Source organism: Oryzias latipes, chromosome 13 (genome assembly GCF_002234675.1).
Source record: "Oryzias latipes chromosome 13, ASM223467v1".
Lineage (NCBI taxonomy): Eukaryota > Metazoa > Chordata > Actinopteri > Beloniformes > Adrianichthyidae > Oryzias > Oryzias latipes.
Window position 1 is genome coordinate 21,836,730 of NC_019871.2, and position 21,910 is coordinate 21,858,639.

The following is a 21,910-nucleotide window of genomic DNA, read 5'->3' on the forward strand; positions in this document are numbered from 1 at the left end:
TTTAGAATTAGCTAACTGAAAGGTTTTTCTTCTTCTTCTTCTTCTTCTTCTTTTTTTTGTGTGTGTGTTTTTGTTGTTGTTGTTGTTTTATGAAACACGTTGCATCCCTAGAACCCACTCAAACCTGTTTAAGTTGCAGTGTTAGATCATTTCCTGCCAGACAAGACATGATGAACTGGTTTATTCCCAGGATGCATCTGTGTACGTTCATGGTGCCAATGAGAGCAGCATCAACATGGAAGTTGAGGCGTTGTCTAAATATTGTGTTTTGAAGGCCATCCCAACGCCTGCACGTCTGAACCCACACAAACGCACCAGCAGGACGGCAGAGTAAAGCCACAGTATTTGCCTGGCAAAGTGAACATTTTCAGAGCACTGGGGTAGACCAGCATTAGGGGGCTGGCATGTAAATCATTATTACACTTCAGCTTAATGCTGCAGGCGTTCAGTCACAATGTCAGGGCATTGATCTGTGATTGGAAGGGAAAACAACAGCCGCCCGTGTTTCACGGTCATAAAGAGAATTCACAATCTGCCTCCAAACACATTAACCATAACATACTTGATGACTCCGTCAAAGTTTTTATGTGTCTGAAATGTTGCGGCTTGTTTTCTTTTTTTTAACCTCTTTTGTTTGGCCTTTTTTTTTACATGATATTCCACTGCTTACTGTAAGGAGAAAGCACGTGCTCATAGTTGGGATAGACAGCAACAGGTTGACGCTCCCTACACTGTCTACACCCCTACACACACAGTGACACATACTTCTTTCTAACAGAAGACAAACACCAAAGGGGATGATTAAAATTGTTCAAATGTTCTTGTCTTGTGTCGTTTTCTTCTCCGCTTGCTTCCACTGAACTCTGCGTTCCCTCTTCCTCTCCATGTGTCTTCCTCTGCAGCTTCCAGAAGCACGTCCACACCTACAGGATCCTGCCAGACGATGAGGGATTTCTGGCCGTGCAGGTACCCAAGTGAAGCCTGTGCTTCCTCGCTAATGCATTTGCTCCAGCTGGCGGTTGGAAATGCATTTGTTGGCGCACAGCTCTTAGTAATGCACTCGCGCACACACATCAACAGCAGCCCGTTTGGGCCTCGTGCTCAACAGCTGTCAAGTCTCCTCCACTGCCAACTGCAGTCAAACCCTGGAACCTCCTCAGCAGCTGTCTGTCACTCTGCCTCTCTTAGTGTTGTGCGATTTTTGAGCCTCGATGAAAAAATTAATTGACTTTCCAGGCCCTGCAGTGTTTATCAAAGCTGTTCTTCCTGGTTTGACTTATATTTAGCCTGCTGGACTGCGCTTGCTTACACAACATAACTGTAGAACAATGGAGGCCACCAGTGATCCCAACTGTTTGTTGTCAGAGGCTGATTTGCTGTGGTCATCACTTTTTGGCTGTCCTTTGTGTTCAGACATCTCAGGGTGTGCAGCCCAAGAGGTTTAAGACGCTGCCAGAGCTGATATCGTTGTACCTCAATCCCAGCCAGGGTCTGGTCACCACGCTGCTGTTCCCCGTGGAGCGGGAGGAGATGGCGGTCTCAGACGACAGGGACTACTCAGGTATCTGACCCAAACACAGACAGAGCATTGACTTTATATGAGAACTGGAGTGAGGGAGTTTTACGTCACCCGTAGAAAAAGGTTTACTACTGGCTCTAACAAAATGAAGTTAATTCAGTCACCATATTTTTCGTGTTACGATCGCCTATTCATGGCCAGACCCATTCTGTAAATAATGGTTGGTCCGAGTCATCATTTCCATGGCGACCACTCTTGCCAATCAGGAGCTTGTTCGAAATCCACTCCTCTACCACTTGAAAGCGGGCTATAAAAAATCTGTCTATCAAACTTGAGATCAACTGATATGTTTTTTTTTTAGGACTGATGCCGATTATTAGTAGTCAGAAGGGCCGCGAGCTGAATTCTGTAGCCAATCTTCATCTGCACTAAAAGTCTCTTTGGGTCTGCCTCTTATTTGTGCATGGTTGGTGTAACTGATCAGATGGCGAATGGGCGGGACAATGCTGGAGACGGAGCGGCACAGCTACATCTGAGCCAAAATAACCATCTGAATAAAACATGGCTGATGCCAACACATGTCAAAATAACAAATACCTGCACCTTTTATGGGTCGATCCCTAAATTCCAAATTTTGAACGCTGGACGTGGGGGCCAGCAGACACAACCTACTTTTATTTAGGCTTCTGATTGTTCAGTTCATAGCTTGAATAACTTGAACTACAGTAAAAAAAATATCATGAAAAAATTAGGATTATCAAGAAAATGTTGATAAAAATGTATCAGAGCAAGAATGGTTTTTCTGACAAATAGGATGACTGGGTAGTAGCTGTTTATTTCTCTATAGAGGTCTATGGATTTTGGCTTCTTGGAGCCAGCAGGTACTTCCTGTTTTGAATGCCAGAGGGGAGGGGTCACTCAGTTCAGTTCTCATATACAGTCAATGGCACAGAGTGATTCTGCCTGTAACATCCTGACCCTCATTTTCTCTGACTGGAAGATGGAGAAGATGAGAAGCCGCCGCTTCCTCCTCGCTCTGCCTCCACCTCCACCTCCCCTGGACCAGAAACGCCCACTGAGAGGTACAAAGTCTGCTGATGAATCAGTTCATCGAGTCTTGCTTAAAGTTATGCAAGCAGGAATCACAAACCACCCGATTGACTTGACACCAAGAGGTGTTAAACCAACCAAATGACAGCATGGATGCAAACAAAAACCCGCCCCTGAATCTTTTTGGTTTCATTCTGTTTTTAAATATTAACAAACATACACAATTTTAAATCATATATAACATAAAGCTGGTGAACAAAGGTTTCCCCTCTTTGTCGTGATGACAGTGTGCCACATCCTGATGCAAACCGCAGATGATGCAGAGCTTGGATGAGGTGCTGCTGTAGTCACACAGCATTCGATGTGCATCAGCGTGTATAATAATGTCATTTTTCTCAGAGAAACATGTCCTGTTAAAGAAAAACAACCTGTTAGACAGGAGCAAACGCTCATTTGTACTTTTAGAAAAGCCAGAAAAAACGAAAAGGCCTTGAAGTAGAAAATGAGGTCTTTGAGAAGCATGAAATCTGTGGTGGAAAATACCTGCACTCTGTGCAGACATGACTCATTACATTTTCTTAAAAGGATGGAAGAAGAGCAAAAGGCAGGAAGTGTAATAGAAAGATGCATCTGTTTTATTTTTACATTCAAATATCACTTGAGTCTTTAAAACTAACACTGAATGTGACAAAAACCAAATGAAAGATTTACCAAGATTTACTCTGGAGATTTTTATTGGAACTCATGTCTATTTAAAGTAGTTTATAGAAGGAGAGAAAAACAAATTGAAGCTGAAAACTCATTAAACCAACTTTATTTTCTTCTGCATGCTATCCTGGGTGTTTTCCTCCTAAGAGAAAAACAAATGTTGTACTGAGCTAAAAACATTACCCTGACAACCTAAAGTCTAAATTTGCCAGAAGCTGGAGAAAAGCAGCTGAATCTGCTGTAATGTCTGTCAGCTCTCTCTGAGCCGGTTAAGAAGTCTGAAAACATCCTGTTTTCACTGACAAGATCTGATCATTTTAGGACATTTAAGCCATTGTCACATTGCATCTGCATGAGGAGTTAACCCAGAAAAGGTGCTGCAGGTTTTTGGGTCATAGAGAGGAGCGGCTGCATGTTAAGGTGTGTGTCTTTCAGTTCCCTTAAGGTGATACGGCCACCTTAAGGAATGTTGTGAAAATGGAATGTACCATTATTGTGTATTGGTAAAGCTAAAGTAAGTTGCACACACTTGTGATGAACATGTGAGTGTGGTCCTACGGTGTCCTTATGCCACACTTTAGTCCTTAGTAAATGCGAGTACTGGCCTTTTACTGCCTCTGCATGAATGCTGCACGCATGGGATGTGTACGTGATATGTAAGTGTCGATATGACACCTAAAGAATGTCCACACAAACTACATTCTGATTGTCTAATTTCCTCATTTCTAACAGTCAGGCTGCATACAAGGTGCACACACTTATGACATTAACAGCACTAATGGGCTCCTTGCAGATTCTGGATGATTTGGGGGGGTTACAAAGATGCAAATTATGAATGACACACCTGCATCTCACTTACTTCTCTCTTACTTACCCATACATGTTGTATATGTGTTCACTACGACCGCCGCATGCCCGCAGAATAAATGTGTATGTAGATTTTCTCTATAAGGGCTGACAGACTGCTCCACTTTCTTGATATTTTGTGCAGGCCACCTGTAAGTCCCGTACAGGTTTGCACATTTTTTGCCTGCAGATGGCTTGTATTCATACGTGAGGACGGTTGTGACTAAGGTTTTATGTGAGCATTAACAGTATTGACCTAAAAGCCAAACAGTCCAGCAAATGTGCAGGAAAACAGACAAAATAGCAGATGTTGCAATCTGTAAACACAACGATAAAACCCAAAAGGCTTCAAGTTAAACTGTGGAGAAGTCTCAACTTGTAAGGTGTTGCAGCATTATTGCTGTGTTTGCTATTGTTTTAGTGTTTGTGCATCCAGGAAGTGGCTGTACAAACTGGCTTGAGTTCAACATGAAATCCCCCCGGTTTTCATTGTTTTCATGTCCTCCTGTGGTAATGACAGCTCACTGGACTGATTCTGGTTTTGCTTTAGCAGTCCAGCAGCTAATGGCCTGAGCACCATCTCCCATGATTACCTGAAGGGCAGCTACGCGTTGGACCTGGAAGCAGTCAAACAGGGAGCCTCCTCCCTGCCTCATCTCAACAAAACACTAGTTTCCTCCTGCAAGAGGCTTAATGGGTAAGCTTTATGGTTTTCTGAGTATGCAGTGTTTCCTGTTTCCTCAGGCTTTTGGTCACAAAGGTTCAAGTTTGAAACTCAAAAATTATGACAAGCAGCAAGTGGATTTGAATTAACAAAACGATTCACTAAAAAAATATTTAACTTAAATAGGGTCACTTTAAAATAGACTTGACCATTGTTCAGGAATGTATTAAGTTTTATTTGCAGATTAAGATGATGACATAACGTCTTAAAAGGTCTATATTCTATGTTTTTCTCAAGCCTTTCAGAGTAAACTATATCCATTTATTTCATAATATATTACTTAAGGAGGATTTTTCAATAAAATATGAGTTACTTTCGCAGTAAAGTTTCTTACCTGGAAGTAAGACGACTTGATCTCTGAGGCACTGGGTTTCTTTCCGAGTTAGTGTCGTCCATTTCATGACGTCAACCTCCTCAGTGTGTCTGCGTTTCGCCCACGAAAACACACAACAACCAAACTTTTGCAAAGACCAATATGCGTATTGTAGAGCCTTACAAAAGCGTTTTTGCTGATCACCGCTAGCTCAGCAGAGAAAGTGTGTGTGTGTGTGTGCGTGTGTGTGTGTGTGTGTGTGTGGGGGTGTGTGTGTGGGTGTGTGTGTGTGTTAGCCTGGAGGCAGTGCTGGCAGCACAGACGCTTCCTGGAAGGGGCTGTTCCTGAATAATCTACGTCAGTTTGTGAGGACCAGCTCGTTTTTCTGGATTGGGAGGGGCGGGCGCTCATAAGGCAGGTTTTTAGAGGGACGCTCCGAAACACGTGAATGGATCGAAATACTGCCTTGGGGTTGCTGTTTTTTTGTTGTTTTTTTTGTGAGAAATCAACATTATAAAACACTTAAAAGTTCAAAAACTTGATTTTGCATGGTAAAGTTTTTTTGTTCTTTAACCAGGGAAGTGGATAAAGTCCTTTGTGGACTGGAGATCCTATCAAAAGTATTTGATCAGCAGAGTGCATTCATGGTCTCAAAGATGATTCAGCAGGTAAGGATGACACATTTGTCTGTATATCTATGATTTAACTTTCGGTGAATGTTTTTTTTTTTTTTTTTACATAAATACAGATTAGTAGCTTATAAAATGCTAAAAAAAAATTGGTAAAATTTGGGCAGCTTCAAACATTAATTTCCTATGGCAAAATAAAAGAACCAAAGCAAGTCCTTCCATAAGTGATCAATACATATTTATGTAAAGATGAGTTCCAGACTTACTCATTTAAAGAGAAAATAGCTTATTTAAATAAAGTGTTTGTCTCCGGGAGAAGTAGAATAAAATATTTGCAAGTAGTCCCACCTAAAGAGATGAGTTTGGTCTGTAATGTTCATCTTAAATAAACTTCCACTCTGACAGAGTGTAAAAACAAATCCAGGAAATCACATTGTTTGGTCTTTAAATAAATCATTTGTATAAATGAGGAGAAAATATAACAAAAGTTTACCCTAATGCTTTCTCATGTAACCCTGGTCTCAATGACCGAGGTCAAAGGTTTCTGGCAGGTCTTTAGTAGGTCTGTGTCTGCTATTTTGGTCCATTCTTCCAATCGGATCTTCTCAAAAGCAGTGATGTTTTGGGGCTGTTGTTGGGCAACACTGACATTACACTCCCTTTGCAGATTCTTTTTTGGATTGTGGTCTAAAGGCTAGAACACTCCAGAACCTTGAAATGCTTTTTACGTAGACACTCCTTTGTTACCTGGGTGATGTGTTTGGGATCATTGTCACGCTGGAAGATCCAGCCATGTTTCATTTTCAATTTTTTTAATGATGGGTGGACGTTTTTGACCAAAATCCCAGCAAATATGGATCCATTTCTCATTTCCTTTATACAGATCAGTTGTCCTATCCACTTTGTAGAAAACCAGCCCCAAAGCATGATGTTTCCACCTCAAGACCATTAATATCGTCCTTGGAGCTCCAGGTGGAGGGAGATTGTCAGTGATCTTGTATGTCTTTCATTTTCTAATAATGTCTCTAACAGCTGATCTCTTCTCACCAAGCTGCTTCCTTATTGTAGATTGGTTCATCCCAGTCTTGTTCAGGTGAACAATCTTGTTCTTGGTGTCCTTTGACAGCTCTTTGGTCTTGGTCATGGTGGAGGGGTTTCAGTCTGACTGTTTCAGGGTGTTGACAGGTGTCTTTTATCCAGATAACCACTTCAAAAAGTTGATATTAAAACAGGTAACAAGTGGAGGGTACAAGAACTTCTTAGGGACAGATCTTTTGTTTGTTTGTTTGTTGGAGATAAATTCTTATTTTCTGCAACGTCAAACAAATAAATTATTTAAAAATCAAACAATGTGATTACCTGAATTCTTTTTTTACGTTCTGTCTCTCACAGTGTAAGTGTTTCTATGATGAACATTACAGACCAAACTCATAATCCTTACTAACAAACACTTTTTGTCTCTCTGTAATTACTATAGAGAAATTGTTTGAAGTGACATTTTAGTTGACCTCTTTAATTGCCATGTTCTCACAGCAGTGGCTTCTGTGTGTCTGTCTTAATCCATCAGTCAGTGAACCAGGGTGGAGACCAGGAGTTGGAAAACTTGGTGACAAAGTTGGCAATTCTGAAAGACCTGTTGTCTTCCATCGAGAAAAAGGTATACTTCATCCTTAGTCTGAGTGTTTTCCATTCTCTTTGCTTTTTCTGCTTTTTCTAGGCCGCTTTGCTGTGTTTTGATTTTTGGGCTTTAGCATTATTTTACCATCTATTTCCGAACCTTTGTTTATCCCCATTTGGATCCTTGGTGTTCCACTTTAACGGGCTCTACTGATTTCTTCAGCATTTCACATTATTTAAAGTTATTTCTCTATATTCTTCATCTATTCCCTTTAGGTTGACTTCTTTCTCCAGTTTAGCTGGAAACATGCTGTCAGCTCCAGAGGGATTCTTGATCAAAGCTTTGATTGGTTTAAGTTGAAGACATTTGAAGTTGTTTCTTTGTTAAACACACACTTGAGACTGCAGAGCATCACATGGAAGTCTTCAGTGGGCTCTGGGGGAGATGGCCTCCAGTGCAGGGAAGCTGCATGTCTGGACATGTGATGAAAATAGGTCTTCCTTCCCTGATTCTCAAAGGAAATGCTGACGTTAAACCCATTAGAGCTGACCATGACAGTGCATTTTCCCTTCTTTCACCGATGCCCTGTCCTTTTGCAGCCTCTTGTGTTTCCTTATGCTCTTTCTCATATTGTTTGTCCACTCCCCCACACTCACACACTTTCTCTTTGTCCCTTCAGGCTCTGAAAGCACTACAGGACATGAGCTTGTCCTCCCCCTGCTCTCCTCCTCCTTTCTCCATGCGTCACAGCAAAGCCATTCCTGTTCAGGCTTTTGAGGTAAACACGTACAAACTCACACGTGCACGCTTGTGCGCTTCATTAGTAGTAATCTGCGTGTGGGGGTGGAGCTCTGTATCTTGCAAAATACTTATATCCCACTAAAATGCTCTGAAGCGCTCATGAAAAATGTTTTATAGATTCTGCTGGTGCAGGATTGAGTCATATATTTTTTTTTTTTCAGTAAACAGAATCTTAAAGATCAGTAACCCTTGTGCTATCCTAGGCACTTTAACGTTGGGAGTTGGGTCATCTAGACCCACTAGACAGTGCTCTGAACCTTTTTTCTTCAATGATTTGTGATCTTCACTGGTGTCCATGGATTACATGAAATCTTTCCACCTTTATCCACCTTTGTCATGGTAGGGAGAACACGTCAATGTAAGGGTGGGGTCATCTAAGATAGCACAAGGGTTTTAAGCAACTTTAAATTTAAGCTGATGATTGCTTTTGTCACTGAAGGTTTGTTCCTCACAGCTGATGCCTCAGTGGTTTATGGCATTTTTCCATAGAGAATGGAAAAATAGTTTCAATGAGAAATATTAGGAACATTCTAGTCGGGAGACAAAAGCTGAACTTGGAGCCTCACATAACAGAAAATAGATGAACTTTAAATGGGCTGGAGCCCAGAGTGAAGGAAAGAGCAAATAAGTGAGGTTGAATATTAGCTGATAACTCAGTCTGAATCATCCTGGCATGAGTTTAGTCATTTCCTGTTGTTCAGGAAGAGAAATGTTTACCCACAAACAGTCTTACAGTCATACTGTAATGATTGAAAGTGAGAGATTCCTTTGTAAGTTTTTGCAACTCTTAGTATAGATTTTTTTAATTAAATTTAAACAAAAAGAGGGAAGAAAATGATGCACAGAAACCAGAAAAGCGACACATTTTTTGCTTTTTAGACCCACAACAATGAAAATTTTTGTTTTTGTTTTTTTATATGTTTTTGTGGTATTTTTTTGATGATGGAGGACATTTACTAAAAAATTTAAGTTCAAAATTGCATTTCTGATTATTTCTTTATTCAAATCATTGTGACTCAGGCAGACAAAAGAAAGCTTTTTGGTCGGTGGGCAGGTCACAAGCTCCCTGCTCTCCTCCATTGTGATGCATCCAATTGTAGATGACTAGATCCATGTACGTCTTTGTTTTCCTCGTCAGAGCTGGCATATGGCTCCAAACTCTACAGCTGGATAGCTCCAATTATGCTTGCCATTTTTGTTGCACCAGTAATCTTAGATTGGGTGCGTGAGGGGCTGTAAGATAGCTGGAGAGTGATGGGAAGGAGGCGGGGGTTGGTCCACGCCAACAGTCCCGACCACAACTCACAGGTGAATTTCTAATGCCGCTGACTACCGGTACTGCCGCTCTGCAGAAACTATGACCTAGAAAATGACACTGAGTTTTGATTTTGGTTAAAAACAAATCAAAAGAGGATTGGAGTGGGTCTATAAAATACATTTAATGGTGGATCTTTACGACCTCTCACTTCACCGTCAGAGACATTTTACTGTTTTGTGCTTTTACACCAAACCAGTGCGTGTACCTTAAGCGTCTGAGGAGCAACCATTGCATTGTGTGTCTCACAGGTGAAGCTGGATGTGTACCTGGCAGAGCTGACCAAAATAGGAAAGAGTCAGAAGTACACTTTGTCTGTGGATGTGGAAGGAGGGAGGCTGGTGGTGATGAAGAAGGTCAAGGACAATCAGGAGGACTGGACCACATTCACACATGACAAAAGTAAGGAGTAAACAAAAGTATTTGCGCTGCTTTCACATTAATAATGAGGAGAAATCTCACCCTATTAGTCATTTATGTATGAAATATGATATTAGTGTTCAGAACCAGTTAACCTGTTGTATGTTGGGATTTCCCAGGTATGTGGTGGTTCTGTTTCCACAACATCTGATCTGTATCGCACATTTTGCTTAAAAAATGTTTTTGTTTTTTATGTCTTTTCTCATCTGTTTCCATCTCAGTACGTCAGCTGATCAAGTCCCAGCGGGTCCAGAATAAGCTTGGCATCGTGTTTGAGAAAGAGAAAGACAAGAGCCAGAGGAAAGACTTTGTCTTTGCCAGTGCAAAGGTAGGTCTTTTAAAACAGTAACATATGGGGGGATTTGGTTGTCATTCCATCATTTAAAGAAACATTAGAAACCATGAAAAAACTTACATTTAAACAGGTTATTAAACTAATTGAAAAACCTGAGATTTGTTTGTGTTTCAGGGTCTTTTTGTGACTATTAAGATGCTTGTAAAGAATTGAAACAGCTATTTGTTTTGAAATGTCTCCATTATGCTGTAAGAGGTGTTTCCTGTCTCTGTCTTTCAGAAGAGAGAGGCGTTTTGTCAGCTGCTGCAGCTCATGAAAAACAAGCATTCCAACCAGGATGAACCGGACATGATTTCTATCTTCATCGGCACCTGGAATATGGGTTAGATGCACAAGCTTGTCCTGTCAACGCAATTTAATAGATTAGATATTGATGTTTTATACAGAAAAGAACAAAACATGAAGTATGTGCATGAAGCTGTTTCATTAAAATTTTGCTGTGGGTCTGCAGGGTCTGTACCTGCACCCAAGTCTGTGGCATCATGGATGTTGTGCCGCGGCCTTGGGAAAACTCTGGACGAGATGGCGGTGACCATTCCTCACGACCTGTACGTGTTTGGAAGCCAGGAGAACTCTGTGTGTGATAGGGAGTGGGTGGAGTCGCTGCGTGTCGCATTAAAGGAGCAGACTGAACTGGATTATAAACCGGTGAGAAAAGATGATGAATGTTGAAGGACTACTGTAAGCCTGTCATGGGATGAGGATGGAAAACAGAGCAGACTGTGGTTTATATGTGCACAAAAGCTTAAAGCCTTAGTCACATACACCCTTATGGGGCGTTGACCCAGAAAAAGTGCTGCGGGTTTTTGGGTTGTCCGGGCCCGTGTAAGGTTGTTGAGTAGAGCGGCTGCATATTCAGGTGTGTCCTGCAGTTCCCTTAAGGCTCGTAAAGCCACCTCAAGAGGCGTCACGAAAATGGAGCTTACCGTGGCCATGCATGTGGTAAGTGTGGCGTAAAGTATTTGTAAAGATAATTTACGCCAGCTTACCGTGGCCATGCGTGTGGTAAGTGTGGCGTAAAGTATTTGTAAAGATAATTTAAGTTGCAGGCATGTATGACGTACGCTTGATCCTGTCGTACGGTGAACGCCACACTGTAGTCATTAGTAAGGCGTGAGTACTGGCTCCTTGCTGACCCTACGTGAATGCTGCATGCACGGGATGTGTCAGTGCTCGTAGGACGCCCACACAAACTACACTCTGATTGTCTAATCTCTTAATTTTTTTACAATCAGGCTGCAAGCAAGGAACAAAAACTTATCACATGAACAGCACTACCCGGCTCTTTGTACAGTCTGCATGATTTGGGGAGGGTTGAAAAGATGAAAAATCCATGCAACAAGCCTGCGTCTCATTACTTTACCTTTACTTAGCCTTATGTGTTGTATAAATGTTACCGATAACCTGCCCATTGACAACAATGTTAATGAGCATACCTGCTCTACGGCTCACTGAGCGATCTACGACCTTGATGTTTAGTATAGACCACCTATCCACTTCTAAGGGCAGTTGTGACTAAGGCTTTAGGAGAACTAAGCGTGCATTATTTGTTTAAAAGTAAAAGTGCTGACCACAGCTTGTCTTGTTCCTGCAGATCGCTATCCAAACACTGTGGAACATCAAGCTGGCTGTGTTGGTGAAACCAGAGCACGAGAACCGCATCAGCCATGTGGGGATGTCTAGTGTCAAGACGGGCATCGCCAACACTTTGGGTAACTGACACTCCCTGTTAGTCTTTACTTTCCCCTAAGAACCCCAGATAATAGTCCGGTAATCCCACATCTGTGAATTTTCTACTAATTTAATGTATGTGTCTGAAAATTTTTACACAAACTGATGTGTGTCTGTGTTTATTTTGATGGATGTCTAGGTAACAAAGGAGCAGTGGGTGTGTCGTTTATGTTTAACGGGACATCGTTTGGCTTTGTGAACTGTCACTTGACTTCGGGGAACGAGAAGATTGGCAGGTACCTGCTGACGGTCCACACCAATGCAGCGTCATGTTCACATTTCCACAGCAACGTCTTGGTCAGGAAAGCCCCACATGGTGCATTCAGTTAACGCAGCACAACTTCTGCTGGGGTTTACCTCAATATTACTGCCTTATTTCATGATCAGACATGAGCTTGGTAATGTGCTCTTTTTTAAATATAAATATTTAAATGGAGTTTTGTTTTTTTCATTTTTACTTTCTCTTCTGGACTTCTCCAAGCTTTTCACTGTGTTTTTAAGGATGACTGCCACCTGCTGAGCTTGAATGGAATAGTTTTCACTTAAAGGTGAAAGTCAAGGTTTGCTGTTGCAGTTGACTCACTAAGGCAGGGGTGTCAAACTCATTTCCACCGAGGGCCACATCAGTATAGCAGCTGTCCTCAAAGGGCCGGATATAACTTATACATGTAACTAAATGTAATGAAACATACACGTAACTACTCCTTAATGTTAAACAACTAATTTATTTATTTATTATAACTTTTGAAAGTGACAATTACAGTTGCATAGAAAACATATGTTTGCTTGTTACTCTGTCATAAATCCTTTTAAATTTGATTCTGTCAGGTTAGGTTATATGGACAGTGTTTAAGTCCTAATTTATAGTTGCCCAATCTGATATTTCAAGGCAGATTCCCCCTATATATATATATATATATATATATATATATATATATATATATATATATATATATATATATATATATATATATATATATATATATATATATATATATATATATATACACATCAATTTTTATTTTTTATTTTAAGAAATCAAAAACTTTTATGCTCTCGAGGGCCACATAAAATGACATGGAGGGCCACATTTGGCCCCCGGGCCTTGAGTTTGACATATGTGCACTAAGGAGATTTAGACAAAGAAAAGGGAAAAAACGATAGGAGACTAAAAAAAAATTATTTTACAAGAACATATACTTCCAGATAGGGATGAACTGAATATTTGGCAACAAAAAATATCAAGTGATATTTGAAAATCATAGCTAAAATGTATCCTAGGTCATTTATCTTTCAGTGAATAAGTCGCCTTTTTTTTGTTTCTTTGTGTTTTGCATAATTTGGCCGGGGGTACAACTTAAACTTAGATGTGACCTATATTTGATTTTTTTTTTAAATAAATTGGCTCATGTTTTCGCTATTTTCCCACTCACAATTTCTAGAGAGTACTATAGGTGTGTGTGTATTAGTATTTGCTACTAACAACACAGAAGAAGAAGAAGCAGCACCACTTAGTCTGATCATCATGGAGGAGAATCTGATCGTTCTCCTCATGAACTTTAAGATATTTTTTGAATCTTCATCGAGACATCAATAAAAACATCCTCTACTTTTAATCTTATATTTTTTTCCCTCTTCAGTTTAATGTGGGGCAGCAAATGGTCAAACTAGGTCACATAGAGACAGAAGTACTGCTGAAAGCGGCCGTCATTCAGACACAGCTCCTGCCCACCGTACTGGGAGAGTCTCTGGATGATCTAATGAACACAGACATTGAGATGTGATTGCCAACATGTTTCAAAATAAATAAACTTGATCTCTGAACATCATTCATGCCTTCCATGCACTGTATAGTGAGTGTTTCCGACTGAGGCTAATAACCTTTGGTGGTAGCTCCTCCCACATGTGGCGTAAGCAGCAAAGTCATGAAAATATTTTTGGAAAGGTGTCGAGCAGCAAATTTGACGCGTGTCGAAAGAGAGACAGAGGACATGAATTTGGAGCATGAATAGCATCTTTAATTGTTAAAGTGTGACTTCTATACGATTTTTCTATTATTATGCTTTTTTTGACTGCTACAGCATATAGTCCAGAGTGACTTACTGTCTGTTAAATACGGTATGGAAGGTTTCAAAAAGGAAAAACTCAACCTTCACGTTTGATATTTGATTACTATTCTGTATTTGGCCAAGAGTTTTAATTTTTCTTTGGCTTCAACCACAAATTTTCATTTTGGTGCATCCCTACTTCCAGATGTTAAAATCTGTTTATCCTCACAAGATAACGCAACAACAAAAGTTTTATAATATAATGTTGCCTCACTATATTGCAGTTTACCTATTGCTTTTTTCTGTGCAATTTTGCATGTTCTTTTTTCTTTTACAGCCCACTGTGTTCTGTGTCCTGATTGGCTTTTGACTTTGTCAATCTGCTTCTTCTGCGCAGAATCCGTTCAGTTTGCTGCAGTGACATAAATTGTTTGATTATGATCAGATATTTATATTTATTCTTTCATCCTGGTTTTTTGTTTCTATGAAGGTTTGAACTTTGAGAGTTTAAACAAGAGAGAAAAGCGTTAAAGTTTGTCATAGAAAAGTGTATGAAGTGTGCATTGAGGGGTTTTACAGCCATGAAACATTTATAATCGTACGTAAACCCTGCAATATACAAAGGAACAGTACTTGGTTTCTACGTTTGTTCTTGTTATCTGAAGCACACTCAACTTTTTCCCTTTTAAGGAGGAACCAGAACTACCTTGATATCCTGCGGCTGCTGTCTCTGGGAGACAAACAGCTAAGCTCCTTTGACATCTCACTGCGCTTCACACATCTGTTCTGGCTGGGAGACCTCAACTACCGGCTGGACATGGACATACAGGTAGGTGATACAGGTCGAGCTCAAACCAAAGCCTGGATCCAACCCCATCTGTTTACTGATCCGGTTTGCTTTGTGTTTACTCTGCAGGAAATTTTAAACTATATTAACAGGAAGGAGTTTGAGCCGCTCCTTAAAGTAGACCAGCTGAACCTGGAGCGGGAGAAGAATAAAGTCTTTTTACGCTTCGGTCAGTAGGTCTTACGTCTCACTTCCTCTGTCTTGAACCAGAGTATATTTAGAGGTACTACAGGGAATTTAATGTAGGGAAATATTATCTAAGAAAACTCAACATTTCTTTAAATACATTTCCTAGTGGTTTCATAAACATGTGACTCTCAAAAGCACCTGCTCAGCAGTTCAACCTAACCACAGGTTTCCTGTGCTTGCAGGAAAAAGAATCCCTTGTATTTATTTATTAAAGAAATAAAATGTATTTTTAAAAAGATGTCAAAATTGTCTTTGAGATATCTTGTAGCTTTTTAAAATATTTTGTTACTTGTTTTATATGTCTTATTTTTGCAGTCTTTTTGCACAAGGTAGTTGGTGCTATTCTATTCTGTTCTATTCCTTAAAATAAGAAAAACAATATTTTGCACTGAAAAACTAAAAGTAAATTCTTTTCTCGTAGCGGAGGAGGAGATCTCCTTCCCACCCACCTACAGATATGAGCGGGGCTCCAGAGACACGTACGTCTGGCAGAAGCAGAAGGCCACAGGGGTGAGTTGATCACTTAAGACACACGCTGGAAAAAAACTCCCCGTTTCCTCTTTCCGTGAGTCACCCCGGTCATTCTTGTTCGGTCTGGGTTTTCGTCTGATGCAGATGAGGACTAATGTTCCATCCTGGTGTGACAGGATCCTCTGGAAGTCCTACCCAGAAACACACATGGTCTGCAACTCCTATGGTGAGATGGAGAGCCCTTCTTCTCTTTATAATCAGGACATGTGGCTGCATACAGTCACTGTCTCACATTAGATAACCCTCAGTAGTCTTTGAACTCACTAGAGAGTTTACTAATCAGGTCATTTACAATGATGCTGGCCTTCCAAAATTATAGTTTTCATTCAAAATTTAAATGTAGGTTTTTAAAAAGGTTTTTATCTTTGACATTTTCGCTTTAAAACAAACATAACAAGGGCTATGATACGTAATAAGGAGCTTCACCCGTTTTTTTTAATTCAGTTTTCATATTTTGACTTTGTCTATGCTTTATTTCTTTTTTTATATTTTTATATATTTATTATTTGTATACACTTTTGATTTTTGTCTTTTGATTTCTAAAATGTAAAAAAAAACAAAAAACAGTCAATTTACTACTCAAAATGTTGTTTTGCACAGATTTAGTTTTATTGTGAAATTATTGTGACAATGAAAAGATTTTAATATAAAAGAAGCTAAAAAGTTGAATATGAAGCAAGAAATTATGATTTCTTGATCATTTTTCATAGAATATGAATGATGGCACAAAAAGTTTTTTTCCACTCATAGTTAGTGGTTGAGTGAAGCCATTTGTTGTCAAAAATTTCAATTTACGCTTTTAAATCATATAAAAAACAAACAAATTGTCCTTAAAAACAAATGTTAAACTTTTTTTGGTAGGTTGTTGTTTGTGCTAAGACAAACCAATATAGACACTTGTTTTCTAAAAAGTTTTTAAGATTTATTGAACCCTGAAGCCCAAATCTGAGAATATCTTGCTAACTTTAACAAACTGTTTTTGTCCGCTTCCAGACTTACGTATTTAAATGTTATAACAAGCTTAAAATTTATAGCGCTGATCATAATAATGAAAATAAAATAAATATCCGATCCCTGATCGGAATACAACGTCCTATTCTGTTCGAGTCTAGAACTACACAATCAGGCCAATCATGTGATCAGATCGGGACATTCCTAGTTAAAGTAAACTTGTGTGCACACTAAAGTCAGTCATCTCCTTTTCCCAGGCTGTACAGATGATATAGTGACCAGTGATCATTCCCCTGTTTTTGCAACGTTTGAGGTTGGAGTGACCTCCCAGTTTGTCTCCAAGAAAGGTGAACGTCACACATCTTCAAAAATACTTGATTTACACCCTTACCTGCCGTGTTTTTTCTGTTCCTACTTATTTTGGTTTTAGTTTCTAAAATATTACAATAACAATTAACTTTATTTTATCTGTAGGTCTGCCAAAGTCTTCAGAGCAAGCGTACATTGAGTTTGAGTGCATCGAGGCCATAGTGAAGACGGCAAGCAGGACTAAATTCTTCATTGAGTTCTACTCTACTTGTTTGGAGGGTAAGGCTGGCCTCACTTCTTCGATCAAGGACTTATTCCTGCTGCCAGGCAAACAAAAATACAAAAAAATGTTATGTTCTCCAGAGAATGTAATGAACTCTCTGCTTCTACCTGTTTTATCCTTTCCTGTCCAATCCTTCCCATGTCAGAAAGTCAGTATGCCTTAAAGTTAGAATCCAGTGCTGCATGCTCCTCCCCCATCCTCCATGTGCTTTTAAGTGTAATGTGATGAAACCTCTCCTTTCTCCCTTTTTCCTCCCACGTGTGCTTTCTTCTCTGCACTCCTCCACCTGTGTTGCAGAGTTCAAGAAGAGTTATGAGAACGACACTCAGAACAGCGACAACATCAACTTCCTGCGAGTGGGCTGGTCCAACAAGCAGCTAACAACCCTCAAGCCTCTTCTGTCAGAGATCGAGTACCTGCAGGACCAGCACCTGCTGCTGACGGTGAAGTCAGTGGATGGATACGAGTCCTACGGTACCCAGACCCTCCCGGATTAAACTCTCTGGCCGAATCATAATCCATTCCTTACCCCTACAGCTTCTCCCTCCCCCTACATTTAGCCCTCCAAGCGGGGAGTTACAAAAAATAGAATGGATATGTCTGAATTACCACCCTAACCCCTACATAGTGCACTATATTGTGCGTTCGCCATTTTGTAGTGCTGTCCGAATCTACAATTCCCAAATCGAGTGCCCTGGGAATTTCCCAGAAGTCTCTGCGAAAAACCAGTGTGCATCGATGCTCACTAGATCGGCGAATATAGACCACAATGCATTGCGTCGGAACATTTTTTACCAAAAAAAGTGTATTTTTTTGATAAACCATCAACGTTTTTATCTTCAGAAGACAGTGGACTTAAAGAATAGTCACAAAACGCTTGTTTTAATTAGATTTTGACTTCATAAAATCGATGACATTATATTCGCTGTTAAAAAAAATAAAAAAGGAGTGAGCAAGGTGTTCGAATTGCTTTAAAATTCAGGGCACTACATAATCCCGCACTATATAGTTTTTTAGTAGTTAAGGATTGGAGTGGGAACCAATGTCTTCAAATCCGGACATTCCTACCTCTCAATGATGTCATCAATAGTCGCCGGTCATCTACGTTAGCTCACAGTTGCCAACGCTCGGAAAATGTTTAACAACATAGATTTTATAACTATAAAATGTAATGTAATGTAAAATGTAAATTTCATGCTCCAGAGCACACCCACATGAAGAAATGTGCTGGAGTCACAACGGCTCCCCCTTAAAAAAATTTTTTTTGACACCACTAAAGCTCCAAATGCACTTCAGTTGGAGCAATAGGGATAGGGAAGCAATTTGGATTTGGCCTTAGTCACAACTGCTCTTAAGACTGGTGTGGTATCAGATTGTCCTCCATGTTGGTTTTGGGCCACCCACTAATCACGTCATCAACACTTGATTGGTTAATGCGAATGCAGATTTTGAACTCTGGGGGCACCATGCTGCCTGAAAGCAATGCTGCCAGACTGCCACACCACACCCAACGCTCCAAACACGCCGCGTCTGTACTTTGACCTAAGATTGAAGATGGAAGCCACTGGCGTGCAAACTGCATTTGGTGTGAACATATCTTAAGCCACTCCTCTTTATGACTCTCCATGGCCTGAACATCCCAAAAACTCACAGCACCCATACGGGTCAACCTACTATACAGGTGTAAGTCACTAAGGCTCTACGTCAAGAAAAAGGTCACCTTACGTTTGCTTCTGTTCCTGTCTATAGGAGAGTGTGTTTTGGCTCTTAAGTCAATGATCGGCAGCACGGCACAGCAGTTCCACACGTATCTGTCTCACCGCGGTGAGGAAACTGGAAATATCAGGGGGTCTATGAGGGTCAGAGTCCCATCAGAGAGAATGGGAACCAGGGAGCGACTTTACGGTAAAACTAAAGTCCTGTCATGTTTGGATGACGAGCTCGATCAAATACAGCCATCACTCAGAGTCTCCTCTCTCTTCTTTTAGAGTGGATCAGTGTGGACAAGGATGAGACGGGAGGACCTAGAGGGAGACCTTCAGTGGTGTCCAGAATGGGACATGAGTATGTGAAGTCAGTAAACTTCTCTCTTTCATTTTGATACTTAGTGCTGTTTTGTTGAAGGAAACTACTTTGTTCTGTGTGACTGCATGAGTTAAACTAAGTGGTATCTCACAAATAACACTAGTGACACTTATGGTGTTGTTGCATGACAAAAACACAAGGGAGGAAGACAAAGTCACACATCTTCGGTACTTTTGCATCTTTTCTTTAATATGAATCCAGTGGAGCTTAATAAAACGCTACAACCTCAGCATTTTTTCAATCTGTAAAAGTGCAAAGAAGGATGTGATCTAATGATTAACACATCCATACATGGAGCACCACTAGAGTTTTAATATAGTTTTGCAGCACCCCCTGCTGCTTTACCACTTGTACTTTACCCAGTATATATCTGGGAGTTGGAATTCTAAATTGAGTGGGGATAGATTTGATTTATAAATCAAGATCAACCATTGACAGATCAAACCACAATTCTTTCTATTCTATATGTTTGAATGGTTGCTAAATTTTTGTTTTTTATGTATGTATGGATGTATGAAAATAAAAATATCTGTTTAATTACCATCATTTCTGCCTTTATTTAGAACAAGAGATCAACAATACATAGCAGATAGAAACAAAGAAATGGTATTTATCACTTTAAATAATGTCACTCACAAATGTTTTCCTGTCAACGTCTCAGTTCAGCAGTAAACAAAACAGAAGCATCTCTGTTGCTTGGGATCATTTAACAACATATCCTGAAAATGTTCTCCACAGTTTATCCATCCTCAAAGTTTAGCTGACGACAGTTTCGGTAAATAGATGACAACCAGACAGAAGAAGAAGAAGAGACGTTTGTTTACAGTTTGGCTGTTTTGCTGCAGCTCAACAGAAAAAAAGTTGAAGTGCACTTGGACTCCCTGCAGGGTTTCTGCTTCAACTGAATGTTCAGATGTCTCCTTTTGTCCCGCCTCCTAACTCCTCCTGATGTGTTTCAGGCCTTCTGTGGTTCGCAAGCAGCTAGGAGAGCTGGGAAAGGTCAGTGAGGAGGCGGAGAGAAGCAGCAAGGAGGAAACCGCAGCAAGGTACAGTGAGAAGTGTTACCTGAAGGAGAAGGTTGCCATCTTTTTGATCTTGTGTTTTTTGTTTTTGGGAAGACCCAAGCAGGACGGGCCCGACGGCGGCGACTCCATCAGCAAGAACAGCTTCAACAATCCCGCCTACTACATCCTGGAAGGAGTTCCCAACCAATCCGCTGCAGCTATTTCCCCAGAACTCCTCCCATCTCCCACTTCCAGCAACCCCCCAGCAGCTAAAGTCAACCCACCCTCAGCAGGAGTTCGAACCAAACCCCCTGCTGCACCCTCAGGGCCCCTTCACTTACGCAGAGCTGCAGCAGGCCCCCCAGCCCGGACAATCACTGAAGAGGGCTCCTCAGAGGACGATGGAGGTTCCTGCGTGGCGGGGGCACAGGGAGGAGGTGCTGGGAGCACTTTGAATCGGCCCCCTCCTGACTTTCCCCCTCCTCCTCTGCCTAAAGGAGCCCTGGAGATGGTAACGGAGGCCCCATTTAACAAACCCCGCCCCCTGTACCCAGATCTGGCTGAAGTCAGGATCCCACCAGCTGCACCTGGGGGCCCGCTGGCCCTGGGAGAGGGCTTCAGGCGAGGTGGGGGGATGGCGTTGGATGACCAGTCATGCTCCGTGCTGCAGATGGCTAAGACGCTGAGCGAGAGTGAGTTTGGTGGGCAGCCTCCACCCCGTGCTCCCTCAGCACCTCCACCTCTCCGAGGGCAGCCCATGGGGGCGGGTCTGGATGCCTGCCGCACCTTCCCCCCTAGAAACCCCATCACGGAAAGCATCGCAGAGGACATGCCGGAGGAGGTGAGCAGCGTTAAGGCTTAATAAACGCTCCACTTTGATCCTCCTAATCATCCCATAGACTTGTACAGAAGTAAACAGTTTATTACTCAGTCACTCTGTTTGTCAGAAGTACCATTTTTGCTTTGATACTTTAAAAAAAAAACACATTTTAAGGATATTTTTTTCTGTAATTCAAGTTAATTAAGTTATAAAATGACCAATCAGAGGCCTCAATAAAAGTAGGTGGGGCCGGCTGACCCCCATGTCCAACATTCGAAACCTTTGATTGACAGATTTCATGTAGCACAATTTCACGTGGTAGTGGTGTAGACTTCCAATAAGCTCACACCTGATAAGCCATGGTGGTTCCTATAGAAACGACTCAGACCATTCACTGTTTACTGACGTCTGGCTCCAGCATGGCGGCGTCAGTATCACGAAAAAATGGTGACTGAATTGACTTCATTTGGTCGGACGGATACCATTTTCAGTGGGTGACGTCCCACTCAATCCAGTTCTCTGATACAGTCAAACTCCCAATCCCACTGTCAGGGTGGACACTCCCACACTAGATCACTACTGTCCGTGGTTTACATTCCGGATTTCTCCAAATCATGGTTTGGTTGACTGATCCAGCGTTTCATGTTCGCAGGCCCTTTGGGGGAGCAGCAGCTCGTCTCTGTCAGTGGGGGAGTCGTCAGTGGGGGAGTGGCTGCAGAGGCTGGGCCTGGAAAAGTACGAGCAGGGCCTGCTGCACAATGGCTGGGACGACCTGGAGTTCCTCAGGTGCATCCAGTCGGTCCGGAAGTACCTT

At 41.2% G+C, this 21,910-nt stretch overlaps 1 protein-coding gene across 3 annotated transcripts in view; it reads left to right on the top strand.

The window, feature by feature from the left end:
• The window catches only part of inppl1 (inositol polyphosphate phosphatase like 1), a 35,167-nt gene that overhangs the window by 10,893 nt on the left and 2,364 nt on the right, over positions 1 to 21,910 (top strand). The window contains exons 2-26 of one of the 3 annotated variants that reach the window (XM_023961492.1): positions 903 to 966; positions 1,414 to 1,561; positions 2,520 to 2,601; positions 4,674 to 4,820; positions 5,738 to 5,828; positions 7,357 to 7,446; positions 8,087 to 8,185; positions 9,775 to 9,925; positions 10,165 to 10,271; positions 10,518 to 10,620; positions 10,750 to 10,946; positions 11,893 to 12,010; positions 12,169 to 12,265; positions 14,768 to 14,906; positions 14,994 to 15,093; positions 15,535 to 15,623; positions 15,729 to 15,810; positions 16,853 to 16,942; positions 17,070 to 17,183; positions 17,485 to 17,661; positions 18,937 to 19,092; positions 19,176 to 19,260; positions 20,232 to 20,318; positions 20,391 to 21,117; positions 21,749 to 21,882. In XM_023961492.1, coding sequence (XP_023817260.1) covers positions 903 to 966; positions 1,414 to 1,561; positions 2,520 to 2,601; positions 4,674 to 4,820; positions 5,738 to 5,828; positions 7,357 to 7,446; positions 8,087 to 8,185; positions 9,775 to 9,925; positions 10,165 to 10,271; positions 10,518 to 10,620; positions 10,750 to 10,946; positions 11,893 to 12,010; positions 12,169 to 12,265; positions 14,768 to 14,906; positions 14,994 to 15,093; positions 15,535 to 15,623; positions 15,729 to 15,810; positions 16,853 to 16,942; positions 17,070 to 17,183; positions 17,485 to 17,661; positions 18,937 to 19,092; positions 19,176 to 19,260; positions 20,232 to 20,318; positions 20,391 to 21,117; positions 21,749 to 21,882 — 3,474 coding nt within the window. The remainder of the gene's footprint in view (positions 1 to 902; positions 967 to 1,413; positions 1,562 to 2,519; positions 2,602 to 4,673; positions 4,821 to 5,737; positions 5,829 to 7,356; positions 7,447 to 8,086; positions 8,186 to 9,774; positions 9,926 to 10,164; positions 10,272 to 10,517; positions 10,621 to 10,749; positions 10,947 to 11,892; positions 12,011 to 12,168; positions 12,266 to 14,767; positions 14,907 to 14,993; positions 15,094 to 15,534; positions 15,624 to 15,728; positions 15,811 to 16,852; positions 16,943 to 17,069; positions 17,184 to 17,484; positions 17,662 to 18,936; positions 19,093 to 19,175; positions 19,261 to 20,231; positions 20,319 to 20,390; positions 21,118 to 21,748; positions 21,883 to 21,910) is intronic. The other 2 variants (XM_023961494.1, XM_023961493.1) reach the window with 2 other exon arrangements.